This window comes from Felis catus, chromosome D1, assembly GCF_018350175.1.
Source record: "Felis catus isolate Fca126 chromosome D1, F.catus_Fca126_mat1.0, whole genome shotgun sequence".
NCBI classification, from domain to species: Eukaryota; Metazoa; Chordata; class Mammalia; order Carnivora; family Felidae; genus Felis; species Felis catus.
The window spans coordinates 43,441,330-43,455,953 of NC_058377.1; the positions used below are offsets into that span (position 1 = coordinate 43,441,330).

At 38.5% G+C, this 14,624-nt stretch overlaps 1 protein-coding gene across 1 annotated transcript in view; it reads right to left on the reverse strand.

Moving 5' to 3' along the window:
• LOC101091395 overlaps positions 1 to 14,624 on the reverse strand; it is a 61,715-nt gene that overhangs the window by 2,791 nt on the left and 44,300 nt on the right. The window contains exons 14-16 of the mRNA XM_045038086.1: positions 4,639 to 5,044; positions 3,874 to 3,969; positions 300 to 545 (exon numbers count right to left, since the gene is read on the reverse strand). Of these exons, the coding sequence (XP_044894021.1) occupies positions 300 to 545; positions 3,874 to 3,969; positions 4,639 to 5,044 (748 nt within the window). The remainder of the gene's footprint in view (positions 1 to 299; positions 546 to 3,873; positions 3,970 to 4,638; positions 5,045 to 14,624) is intronic.

A 14,624-nucleotide genomic window follows, 5' to 3' on the forward strand; every position in this document is an offset into this window, starting at 1 on the left:
TCATTTTTGCCAGGTCCACATACACATCCATAGTCTTCAAACAAGCTTCTCGGGGCTGTCCATCAGTAAGTGAATGTATATTGCAGCTTGAGAAGGAGGTATTCTCTAGGATTGTGTTTAACCTGCTTTTTCAGACTTGGGTTGCGACGTATGGCAAGAATACCCTTTGGACTTCTGCATCACCGAGACAGGTAAAACCCCTCCCACAGCATCACAAAGCATCACTGCCAACGCGTGACGGCAGACGAAGAGATTGTGGACGTTGTCCAGGCAGCCCCGTGACTCTCCTCAGCCCTTACCTGGAGCAGCTCCACGTCTGGTTTATGACACGTTTTCTTGAGGTCCTCATACATTCCTCTTAAGAGTTTTCCCTTTTGGTGCATGCTGTCCTCACTTGCTCTGAGTTGTTGTAAAATCTCGTTGCTTTCTTTTTCCATTCTCTCTAAATAACGTCTCTCTTCCTCGAAAAGCAAGTGGTACACCTTCCGATATTCAGCACGGATCATCTCCCTCCGCAGAGACACATAACCCTGCGGTGAGTGGATTGTTTAGATCACAGAGCAGGCTCTCCCTGTCTTATCATCTACTATTTCTCCTCTGACATTTAGCAATTGGGTACATTCTTGAAAACAGAAATTTAGGGACATCTTTCTGCCCCCTGATCCCCTTTTCTGCTCATTTGGTTATTTTTTGGCACTAGAAGCGAAAACTTGACTCTAACTCCTTCCCCCAAATATCTACGTTTTCTTAATAATAGGTACTTGTGATTTAATAATTGTCCTGCCTAATATGCTAAGAATCCTCATTACTAAATCCATTTCATCTCTTGTATGCCCAGATACTTCAGCTACAGACTAACTCACTTTCTGAAAATAATAGCAAACATTACTTCCTAGAATAAGATAAGACCTTTCTAAAATGTTTGCTTCCACGTCCACAAACTGCAAGCAGACCAGAACCTTGTGTGTATGAGTGCAGCTTAACTCATCCTGCCCAAGGCTCTACACCCCCTTTCTTAGCTGACTTCCACATGTCCTTAGAGACATTGGTCAACAGACAACCACCTTCCAGTATTAATTCCTCTCTTCTCACTTTTTGTCACTTTATCTTCCCCAATTTCCCCCCAACATTTAAATGTGGTTTGTTGGGGCGCCTGGGTGGCGCAGTCGGTTAAGCGTCCGACTTCAGCCAGGTCACGATCTCGCGGTCCGTGAGTTCGAGCCCCGCGTCGGGCTCTGGGCTGATGGCTCATAGCCTAGAGCCTGTTTCCGATTCTGTGTCTCCCTCTCTCTCTGCCCCTCCCCCGTTCATGCTCTGTCTCTCTCTGTCCCAAAAATAAATAAACGTTGAAAAAAAATTAAAAAAATAAATAAATGTGGTTTGTTCATGCACATAGTTTTGAAATAAAACAAACGTACTCGGTTGACCCAATGTCTTGGCTTTTGTAGTGTCATTTTTACTCCAAAAAAGCCTATTTCTTGTTCACAGGTATACATTCACTGGACTTGTTTATGGATCTCTCAATCATTCTTCCAATCAGTGAAATCTCTCTTTTATTCCTGTTTTAATGAGATTGCTCTTTATCTCCCCAGAACCTTCTTTGCTGAATCCACATGAGTTGTTACATGCATGTTACAAAGTTCTTTATATTTCATCAGTCCTTCTTGCTATAAGAAGAAGCCTGCATACCCTGGGCTTCAAGGAAATCCCTGTATCCTGGTTTCTTTCTAACAATTTGCCTTCTCCAGCTACTCTTTCCCAGCTGGAGTTACTAATACAGGGATTTCCCAAGTTATCTTTCCATGTGAAGACTTTTTACTTTTCTTTCTAAAAATTCCCATGTGAAAACCCTCTGCTCCAATGCCTAAAATTTTCCAACAATTGTGAAATGCCCCTGTCCCATCCCAATCTTTCACGTAGACTCCAACCTTACACATCCAACTGCCTCCTGCACATTTCTTCTAGGATATCTCACAGGAACTTACAGTGGCACATTTCTCAAACTAACATTATCTTAACCCAGACCAGCCATACCTCCTCCATTTCTAACCTTGGTGATGTTCCAAATCAAGGAAATCTGTTGCATTTTTAAATTTTATCCATTTAACATTCTACACTCAAACAGATAATATTTTCTGGCATTTCTCTACCATAAAGACTGTCCTTTAAATCCTTCCATTTCCCATTATCTGTGTTCAATTAATTCCCCAAATTTCCTTTCAAGGTTCCTAAACAGCCAATTTGCTTCCTTGACTTTCATTTTGAGGTCTTCCAATCAATCATTATTCTTTATAAATTGCTATCTGAATGAACTTTCTAAAAGATAATTGTGATATCTCTGCTTTAACTCCTTCAGCAACTTTTAACTGTGTTCAATATGTTTCAACTTCTTAGCATATATTAGATGAACCTTCAGTAAAATGACACCTAATTATCTCTGTGCCTTTATCTATGATCCATTTGGATACTTCTCCTCATTACACCAGTTAACCTTCAGTATTTTAAATGAGTTTTTGGTTCATCTTACATTCAGTTCACCCACTTAGCATGCTTACTTCAACTGTGCTTCTCATAAATAGGTCATACTCAATATTTAGATCTGACTTCAAATGTCTCTACTGTTACTCACTTTCCTTTATTGTCTTCATAATGGAGAAATACAGGCAGGTGTGGGGAAATTCTAAGTTTAGTGTGAGATGTGTTTAATTACCTCTTCCTAAAAGCTATTTTCCCAGATAGCCACATGCCTTGATTTCTGACATCATGCTGGTGTCTGCCCAAAGTGATATTCCATCGTAAGTCTTTTCTGACCACTGTACTGAAAACTCAATTTTGTCAAAGCTACTTTCCTTATTTCCTTCCTACTATATTTTTCTCAAAAAGCAGTTATCATGATGACTCATATTCTAAGTTTTATATTTTTACTTGTCAAATACCTTCCCCAACTACTGCATGAGCTCCTTGAGTGCAAAGAAATCTGTTGCTTTTGTCTATTTCTATGTTGGCTTGGAACAGTTACTGAGACACAGAGGCACTGGATATTTCAAAGAAAAAATATTGTAGGTTATATACTTAATGATATCACCCTTAAGTAATGAAGATAATTTTGTTTTATCACCTTGTCATTCACACAGCCCCATTTTGATTCCTTTATTAGTGCTGACAAGGTTCCCTCATACTGTTTGTTTATATTTCCATCAGGAAATCTTCACTTCCTCAAAAATATGGATAGGCTTTTGTTTCACATCTTCTACTAGTGGTGTTCAATCCATATTTTTGAATCCATAAATGATAGATCTGCATTCCTCTCTCATTCATTAGGTCACATTTTCAAGTAGCCAATGCTACTGTTTCAAGCCATATGTCTCAACACTGCATCTCTTATAGTACATGTGTTAACCAGCATGAACTTTTTAGGCTATCAACTTCTTCAGGATTCCTCTAGCTGTTAGGCTTAACCCTCACATATTTATCTGCTTTATATTCTCATGAGTTTACAATATCAAACTGTCCAATCATTAATATAATCAGAGAGTATCTTCTGCACATTCAAAGATTTTTTTCCTTCTAAGAAACCCTGTATTTATCTCATGTATCAATTATTGTCTCCCATTATGATAGTGATTTTCCTGTACCTGTTGGTGTGTTACCGTGTTATCCAGGAAATAAAATCTTTTAGGTGGGTTTTTTGGTTTTAGGAAGAAAGCTTCACAAAAGTGACATACTTCCCTGTACATGATTAGGTGGAACTGATTTGCTATTGGTTACTCACACATGGAAGACTATTACCATTATGATTTTAGCTCAAGCTTTTATTGTATAATCACTGTGTGGTTGAAGCTGGTACTAAAGAAAAAAGAATCCCTTGCTTACCTCCCATGCTCTGATTTTGCTGCTCTCTCTTTTTTGATTTCTCCGATTTTCTTGTGTCTTTTCCCACACAGACCTCATTTCTTTCAGGAGCTTTTGCTACAAAAGAACCATGAATGTGAGCATCAGAAACGCTGTTATTGAAACTTCCATGTCATAACAGACAGAGAGGGGCAGGGAATGCAAAATACATGATTATTAAAGAGAGCAAAGTGCCAATGCATTTCACTGCTAAGCTCAATGTCAAATATGGAGGACTTTTATAACCACATAGTAAAGCTACAGTTGGAAAGGCTGTCTCATCATGGAGGACACTGGCTGTCAAACTTTACATCATAAAACCAATTTTCACTAAATGAACCTATCTCACCTTTTAATGGTCCTGTTACCAGTTATCATCTCCTAATACCCTATTACTTTAGTGGAGAGACGGTGTTTCTAAATAGAGTCTATTAGCTTAGGCTTTGTGTAATTATGGTTATAATGGACAATAACCATTCCTGAAACTAACAGATTTGTCTACCTTGGTCTTCACAGTTCCAACTATGATCAACATTATTATCACCATCAAGCTTGAGTTGTAAGATTTTAACTGCAGAAATGTAAATGCTGTAGGACTGAGAACATCCTTTTTTCAATAGGTTATCCAAGTGTCGGGCACATGATGCCAGTTAATACCTGTTCAGTAAGATGAATGGATGAATAAATTCTTTTTTTCTAGTCTCTCAAATATCAGATCCCCCAGATTCTGTCTCAGCCATTGCTTACCCGGTATTCCTCAGCGGTCCAGTCAGTGGAACAATGTCTGTGGGCCTCATGCTCCTTTGACTTACAGCACAGCAAACAGAGCAGGTCCTTCATAACCTCACAGAAGAAGTTCTTAGTTTTCATGTGTATCTCACACATCTGTTCTGCAGAGCTCGGTAAGTGGTAAGGTCTTGCCCGTCTGGCAAGGAATACCCGTGTCTTCAAAACAATGTTGGTTTTGAAGTTTGTTTGATGGGATGTTTCCCTGCAGACAGGGCAGGAAGGAGGATGATAGGCTTCCTCCCAGAAGATACAAAGACAAGGCATACAAAAGCTGTGCCCACAGCCTATAGTGACTGGGTCTATGAAGTACTTCACACATATGGAACAAGTGAACTCATTCTGGAAGATGTTGGAATCCATATTTCTGAGGAGACAAAGGAAAGAAAGAGGAAATTAGTTTGTCATAGGCCTTTTAAAGAAGTGAATATTCAAAACTTTAAAAAATACCAAGAGGTGGGGGTGCCTGGGTGGCTCAATTGGTTAAGCACCTGACTTTGGCCCAGGTCATGATCTCACGGTTTGTCAGTGTGAGTCTGTGTTGGGCTCTGTGCCGACAGCTCGGAGCCTTGGAGACTGTTTCAGATTCTGCATCTCCCTCTCTCTCTCTGCCCCTTACCCACTTGTGCTCTCTCTCTCAAAAATAAACATTAAAATTGTTTAAAAATATATTAAAAAATACCAAAAGGTGTAAAAATTATTTCCTTCCTTTATGTACAAATATCCTAGTATATATAGCAGGACACGCTATCTATAGCATATAGCAGATGCTGAGGAAAAGACAGTCCTCATGATATAGGTCAGATTATTGATTTGTCAAACATGGCCTTCATACCAGAGTTCCAGCTCCCTTGTACAATTCCAAATTTGTTTATTTGTGTCTTCCCTTCTAAGTGGACCTGGGAACGTAGTACAGATCCAACCACCAGAACAGAGCATGGATCAGATTTCACCTAATGCAATCATCCTTATCCCTTTGCCAGGGATTGGTTATAGGCCGCTTGACCCTATTTAGCCAATGCAATTTGAAGGAAATGCTATTATGAGGATTTTGTGAAGTGTTTATTGGCTCCTGAGAAGAACCATAAGGAAGAGTCAACTGTTTCATGCCCCTCTGGACAGTATTTGAATGTGATGCATGAGACTGTCATTTTGTTACCACAATGTCCACCTGCCTAGAGACCAAAGCATACACCCTGAGGATGACAGAAATGGAAGACCTGGGTGTGTGACAATGTCATCAAGGCATTAAAGTAAGCCACTCTGGGACTGACCATAAATACATGTAAGAGGAATTAAGGAAATAGAAAAATCATTTTACAATCATGATGATCATCTTTTCTGGCAAGAATCATCAATGGATATGAAAAACATTGGTTAAAACAGGACTCATCCAAAGATTGTTTATTAATAAGTTCTTCACTTTATTGCCAGCTAATATATTAAATCATTTATTGAAATTTTTAAAAATACATGATTTTAGTTACCATAAATTGTGACTAAATATTTAATTATATGATTGCTGTTATCTTTCCCATCTGGAAGGACTTGAATGGGAGAGGCTGTATACGTGCAAGGCTGAAAACTCATTTTGGGTCCAAAATAAGTTGGAGTTAGACATGAGGTGAATTATTGCTTTACTGAACAAATTATAAAACCAGCTTTACAATACCTCTTTGAAAAATAGGTAGCAACGAGGCAGTAATGCTGACAGATATATTTATGAGTAACAGTTTGTGGGAGGAGATTCATGGCTTTCTGCTTGATGAACACACGATTTTCAGTGACATGGAACATAAAGCCTTCTACCCAAACCCACCCATCTGGAGGAGATAGTTTGAGGGACAGGAAGAAAGTTTAAATTTGCCCTGTGTAGAATGGCCTAGAAACTGGGCAAGAATTCATTCCAATATAATCATTTCTAGACTGATAACATTAATGATAATATTAAAGTGATCATAGTAGAAGCTAATACTGTTTTCCAATTCTAGGCATGGATTAACTCCTCTTACTTGGATTACCTGTTTTAGTCTCCTTAATAATGATAGCAACTTATTTTCTGTTTTTACCAACACTTTATAATGAATAAGCTTGACATAGTATGAGTAAAATAAGTTACTTGTCTAAAAGTCACACATTGAATAAATGACTGATCCCATACTCAAATATAGATCTTACTGATGGAAAAAAAGACAACTCTGAGCTGTAGTGTCCAAGATTAATATTAAATCAAGCAGCATTTACTGATCTCTGAATTGTAATGACAGTAATCTGTTTCATCATGATAAAAAAAAAAAAGACAATATTCTAGTACTCAGTGGGTCAGAGTTTGAATTTTTAATTGTTTTTTAATGTTTATCTTTTTTTGAGAGAGAGAGAGAGAGAGGAGAGAGAGAGAGAGAGAGACAGAGCATGAGCAGGGAAGGGGCAGAGAGAGAGGAAGACACAGAATCTGAGGCAGGCTCCAGGTTTTGAGCTGTCAGCACAAAGTCCAATACAGGGCTCAAACTCACTATCTGTGAGATCATGAGCTAAGCCAAAGTTGGACACTCAACTGACTGACCCACCCAGGTGCCCCAGAGTTTGAATTTTTTAAAAAAGTTTATTCATTGAGAGAGAGAGAGAGAGAGAAAGAGAGAGAAAGAGAGAGAACAAGCAAGCACATGAGTGGGGGAAGGGCAGAGAGAGAGAGAGAGAGAGAGAGAGAATCCCAAGCAGGCTCAGTGCTATTGTCTGCAGGCTCGATGCAGAGCCCCATATGAGACTCAATCCCAGGAACCATGAAATCATGACCCGAATCCAAATCAAGTGTCAGACGCTTAGCCTATTGAACCCCCAGGTACTCCAGAGAAATCTGTAACTGGCTATAATTAATTAATTGTAAACACATCTGTACTTGGACCAGCCAGCGAGTCAGAGTTTGAAGGATGATATAACCAAGTTTAGTGTAGTTTAGTTTAGTTTTTAGAAAAGGATGTTGTAATAATGAGAAACATGTAATGTGCCATGGAAACAGAGAAGAGAGAACCATCAGATAGTTCACCTTTGGTTATGCAACCATGCTACACGAATACACACTCAATGCATACAACCAAATCTACTTGTCTTAATGCCTAGCATATTTCTTAAGGAACATCCTCTCTCCCAGTCTACCTTATTTTTAATACAAAAAGCTGACCTATTTAAAGCTAAATATTGTATACTTTGTTCAGATCTTACCCATTTCCCTTCATTTTGAAATTTTCAAACAAGTCAATTTATCTTCTCTATCAACCCTGATGCGTTCAAGATTTTAATGACAACAACAAAAAAAAGAGACAGATTCCATATGTTTTCACTCCTATGTGGATCCTGAGAAACTTAACAGAAGACCATGGGGGAGGGGAAGGAAAAAAAATGGTTAGAGAGGGAGGGAGCCAAAACATAAGAGACTCCTAAAAACTGAGAACAAACTGAGGGTTTATGGGGGATGGGAGGGAGGGGTGGGTGGGTGATGGGTATTGAGGAGGGCACCTGTTGGGATGAGCACTGAGTGTTGTATGGAAACCAATTTGACAATAAATTTCATTAAAAAAAAAGATGAAGAACTTAAAAAAAAAAAAAGAGAGACTAATAATGTACTCAGACTCATTATCTAGAATTCCAGTTCTCTGTGAAATGATATATACCTCAGGTTAAAATAGTTGTCAGCAGCAAATAAAAATTGTGTTTTAAAGTACAGATTTTTCTTGGGGATTTTGGGTGGGTCAGTTGATTAAGTGTCAGACTCTCAATTTCGGGTCAGGTTTTTGCTCAGGTGAGTTTAAGCCCCGACAGTTTGGAGCCTGCTTGGGATTCTCTCTCTCTCCCTTTCTCTCTGCTTGGGAGCCTGCTTGGGATTCTCTCTCTCTCCCTTTCTCTCTGCCCCTCCCCTGCTCTTTTTCTCTCTGTCTCTCAAAATAAACTTAAAAAAAAGAATTAAAAAAAATTTTTTTTAACGTTTATTGATTTTTGAGATGGAGAGAGACAGAGCATGAACGGGAGAGGGTCAGAGAGAGGGAGACACAGAATCCGAAACAGGCTCCAGGCTTTGAGCTGTCAGCACAGAGCCCGACGCGGGGCTCGAACTCACGGACCGCGAGATCATGACCTGAGCCGAAGTCGGCCGCTCAACCGACTGAGCCACCCTGGCGCCCCCCCAAAAAAAGAATTTTAAAATACAGATTTTTCTTGACTTATGATGGGGTTACATCTGAAAAAAATCTATTGTAATCTGAAAATATCATTAGTTGGAAACACATTTAATACACCTAACCAACTGAACATCATAGCTTAGCCTCACACACATTAAAAGTTTTCAGAACACTTACATTTAAAATTGGGCCAAATCAGCTAATTCAAAGTCCATTTTAGAATAAAGTGTCGAAAATCTGCTGTAATGTATTGAATACTGTACTAAAAGTGAGAAGCAGAATGGTTGTGTAGGTACAAATGATTGAAGTGCATCAGAGGTCAACTGTCACGGTCGCTGGCTGACTGGGAACTGCGGCTGCCTCTGCTGCTGCTCAACGTCACCAGAGAACCAATGTTAGGGCACATTGCTGGCCCATGAAAAGACCAAAACACAAAATTTGAAGTTCAGTTTCTACTGGATGTGCAACACTTTCTCATCACTGTGAAGTCAAAAAATCATTAAGTCCCACCATCTTAAGTCGGGGACTGTCCATAAATTGATTTGGCTGCACTCAAGAGTCCTTATTTTCATGTTCAGTGGATGCAGAGAACCTTCCCGTATCTAAACTTCCTCATAGGGAAAAGTAACAGTCTTCTCTAGGTCACTCCAATTCCTAAACACTTGACAATCTCCCTCTGAAAACTGAAATCCAAGTCTGAAGCTGAGAACATTAAGAGACATTTTAAACACTCAACCTAACAATGAGTGTTTCTGGGATAATTCAGCACATTGAATCGACCGGCATTTTAAATAGACCTGAGATACAAACATGTACTTAAATATGCACATACACAGAGCATAACATGAACAGCTTGGTAGGCATGGATAGATGACTTAGTATCTACAGAAAAATAATACGATTAGCATATATGTATTGCTTTACCTACCAAACTGCAAGCTATCTGGTGCCAAATTATTTTCTGTACTTCACGATTATATATGAATAATCAACGCACACAAAAATAACAAAGGAAAAATAATCATACTAACTCAAAAAATAAATACAAAGAGAAGAGATTGCATCCTCATAATGGACTAAATTTAAAGTAATGAAACAATTTCTACTATTAAGTTCTTTGGAAACAACCTAAACAAACAGACATGTGGATTATCGTTCCTAATTTTAAGAGAAAATAACAGAAGTTGCTTTCATGAATATGAGTACTCACCTGTGGTTACTGGTAATGGAGATTTCCATTCTTGTTCCGTACGTGATTCCGGTAAAGTTGGTTCAAGGATTAGGCGCTCACCTTTCAGTAGCAGTAAATTTCTGAAGTCTCCGCAGCCCAGCCAACTCCAAACACAGATTCTACAGAATAATGAACTCAGCCCTTTGCCTGATGTTTTATAGTCTTTGAAGACCACGCCCATTTACCCAAAGTGCTTTAGTTATTGAATCTTGGGAAAGGTGTTGGGTTACATGATTCGATTTTTGCAGCCTGGTAAACACACCCTGAAGATTATGGCTGATTGGCAACCTTCTTAAACCAACTTATTCAAACTTCCACATTTGATCTCTAGTAAGAAGCCACACCTTGAGTTAACCTATGTGATCAATATGGGTCTTGTTTTAAATGAACTCCACATAAGTAAATAAATACCCCCCAAATATAAACTTTTTATCTGCTTTTAAAATTTTTTTACTTGTGTGTGTGTGTGTGTGAGAGAGAGAGAGAGAGAGAGAGAGAGAGCAGGGGAGGGGCAGAGAGAGAGAGGAAGAGAGAGAAAATTCCAAGCAGGCTCCACACTGTCGGGCTCTAACTCACCAACTGTGAGGTCATGACCTGAGCCGAAACCAAGAGTAGGAAGCTTAACCAACAAAGCCACCCAGGAGCCCCTATAGTTTCTTAAAAGCAGGTAAAAAGCAGGGTGCCTGGGTGGCTCAGTCGGTTAAGCATCTGACTCTGGATTTCAGCTTAGGTCATGATCTCACGATTTATGAGATCCAGCCCCACGTCCAACTCTGTACTGACTGTGCAGAGCCTGCTTTGGGCTCTCTTTCCTCTCTCTATCTCAGCCCCTCCACTGCTTGCTCATGCTCTCTCTCTCTCAAAATAAATAAATAAACTTAACAAAAAAGAATATGTAATCAATGCTACTGGATCAAATTGTGTCTAGTGATACTCTAGCTCTCAGATGTTAAGAAGTTTGCTGGTATAAACCAGATTCATTCAGTGTTTCTCAAAATCCAGCATTCATCTGAATTACTTGGAATGACTGTCAAACCATGAATTTTGGCCCCTGACATGCAACATTTTTGATTCTCTAGGTCCTGGGTTTGAGCCAAGAATTGGCATTTCACCCAAAGTTCAGGTAAATTATTATTTTTTTTAAGTAAGCTTCATGCCCAACTTGGACCCTGATACAGGGCTTGAGCTCACGACCCTGAGATCAAGACCTGAGCTGAGATCAAGGGTCAAACACTTAACGAACTGAGCCACCCACGGCCCTGAAGCTCAGGTGATTATGATGGCGGGGAAACTGAATGAAACTTTGAGAAACATGAGTCAAGTCCCTTCTTCGTCCTTTATTATCCTCAACTGTGTCATCTTCAGTGGTAGATAGCATTTCTTCTACTGGCTATTCTCAATTATTAATCACAAATATGTAGAATCACATGCATTTCAAACTACGTCCATATCAGAAGTGGAATTTGGTAAACAGAGTATATAGTATGTTAACTGTAGCAAAGATTATTGGGTAGCATACAGTAATCAAATCCTACATTACACGATTGAATTGGAATCACACACTCATACATTTTTGTAACCCCAGCAAACTCCCAAACCAGGTGTGCAACCACAGCATGTATTCTAGGTAAGTGGGCCACAGAGATTATTTTAATTTAAAGAAGATGGAACAAGAGAAGACGGAATGAAAAGTCAAGGAACATATACCAACTGGCCCAGAGATTTCTTTATTGACAAACACTGGGAAACTGGACAGGAAAGTGTAACAATTACTCTCTTTCACATATAAAAGAAGAAATGTATCCTCAGATTCCATCAGCAGGTCATTCTTCCTTATCCAAGAATCCTTATAGACTCCTAGAGCTTTCTCCCAAGACCTGGCCCACATCCAGCTCCCAATACTGTTTTCCAGAGGTGAAAATCATCATCCATATTATGTCTTGATGTTCTCCACACAGCACAATAGTTAGATCTTTCTGAATCCAAAGATGCATCTTGATGGTCATGTCTACACCTCAAACATCTCACATTGTCAAACAGTTTGATATCCTGGTTGGTTATTTCTTTATTGAAGGATCTCTTTACTGTGGAATGAAAAGAATAGTCCAGTCAAAACCAGTTTTAAAATTCCTGGCCAATTCCTGAGTTGATTTAATATCTGATTGGATACAAACTATGACTTCAAAATTTAAAAGAGGAAAAATTCAAGCTTTTTGTTCTTGTGAAGTATTTCTTCTCTTAGCACAAAATATTAATTTCTAAGTGATTTTGCTTCCAAGAATGCCCAGACCTAAACGACTCCACTTTAAAGCCAAAAGAAAAATTCCAAGAGGAGTTCTTAAGGAGTCAGAGGAAAATACTAAGCAATTCCTCTGCTTGTCTATGGTATAAATATATTTTACATATTGTATTTCCTCTGCTGGTCAATGTGTCTATTACTAAAATGCCCCCCTCCAGAATTTAAACAATGATATTATTCTTCTTGCATGTTCTACAAATAAATCTAAATGAGTGACAACAGAAGACTGTTAGTCTAGCTTGATGGTGAAGTCATAGGTTATTCTGATATATAAAAGTACATTATGTTTTGTAATTGAATAAACTGTGCCCATTACTATGTCTCAATTTTTGATCACCTGTAACCCTAACTTTAACACTCCCAAATTTTACTTGTACATTTTCATTTTTATATTGTGAAGGTGCTAATAAGTGCATCAACTCTAATGAAGTCAGTATCAGTTTTGTTTAAAATCAGTTGATAGTAAAAAGGATAAAATGGTTAAAGGAATAATAAGATATAGGATCAAAAAAATAAACTGTTGTCAATGGTAGTCATGAGCATATATTTATATACACATATAAGGCTTTTGGGCACGTTTTATCCTGATGTTTGTGGATTATTTATGTTACTTCATAAAGAGCAGCTCTTTGAGATAGGCAAGAATATTTTTTTTATTTTTTAAAATTTGTTTGTTTATTTATTTATTTTAGAAAAAGAGCGAGAAAGAGGGAGGGAGAGGGGCAGAGGGAAAGAGAATCTTTTTTTGTGTGTTCATTTATTTTTTGAGAGACAGAGAAAGTGAAAGTGGGAAAGAGGGAGAGAGAGAGGGAGACACAGAACCTGAAGCAGGCTCTAGGCTCCAAGCTGTCAGTGCAGAATCAAAGCATGTGATTCTACATATTTGTGATTAATAATGTGCAGAATCAATCAAGCTGTCAGGGCTCGAAATCACGAACCAGAGATCATGACCTGAGCCAAAGTTGGACACTTAACTGACTGAGCCACCCATGCTCCCTGAGAGAGAATCTTAAACAGGCTCCACACTCAGCACAGAAGGGCAAGAATATTTTAAAGGAATGTATTCATTTCCTGCTCCCCCCCCCAAAAAGGTGGGGGTGTGGATTTGCCATGTAGTTCAGCAATTCATTCCAAAAACCTGTTCAAGAAAGCACTTATGCCATTGCAAACTAAGCTTACATAGATAAAAATAGAATATCTCCTCTACTTCAAAAGTTATTCTAGTAATAAGATACTTTAGTCAGTGAGGCACAGACTATAAGAATTTCATGGTCTTAAGCATGTTGATAAAAAAAGTGATTCATTTTAATGTTATTAAATTTTTTGTACATATGTTTGAAAGCAAGTCCCATAACTAAATATAATATATACCAGGCAATTAAAACCTAAGCACTATTGTGGCTGCTTATATGTATAATCAAATGGTGACCTCATTACCATATTAATTACCTTATGAGTTAAATCCATGCTTACTAGTGATATGGGTTCCAGTTGCCAAATATATTTGTTTACTTGCAATAAACAAATAAAATTCCTATAAGAAAACTCTTTTGTTTGCCTAACCAACAAACATCTACCTTTCCACCCCTCTTCCTCCTGTTTAAAAGAACCTCAGTTTTGTCGACGTGTTCATTTCCTCCAAAAATCAATTGGTCTGAAAAATCAATCAATAATGTGACTAGTCAGCAAGTGGTTTAACAAAAGGCAGTTCACTAAGCTTCTACTTTCATTATTTGATTTGTGTCAAAACCATCCTGTCGTGATTTCTTGCCCCAAATCACTCTGCTACTAAATGTCAGAGCCAGAAGTCCCACCTTTGACCCAATTAAAATCAGCAAGCTATTAGTCTCTAAGACTCTACAACAGGAAAAACAAGCAACCTGTGCTTTCTAAGCAACTTTATTAATTCAATCAACAAGATTTTTCTGATAAGTTTACGGTTCCAGGAACAGTCTGTCAGCTTGGGGATATAATGGATAGTAATTGAGGGGTGCCTGTGTGGCTCAGTCAGTTAAGCGTCCGACTCCTGATTTCAGCTCAGGTCATTTTGGGGTTCATGGGATCAAGCTCCGAACATCAGGTTCCATGCTATCAGTGGAGCCTCTTGGGATCCTCTCTCCATCTCCCCAACTCTCACAGGCTTATGCATGCTCTTCTCTCTCAAAATAAATAAACTTAAAAAAAAAAATCCCACAATTGATAAAATGAAATATATATAATGCCACTGATCTCTATATCTTCTGTC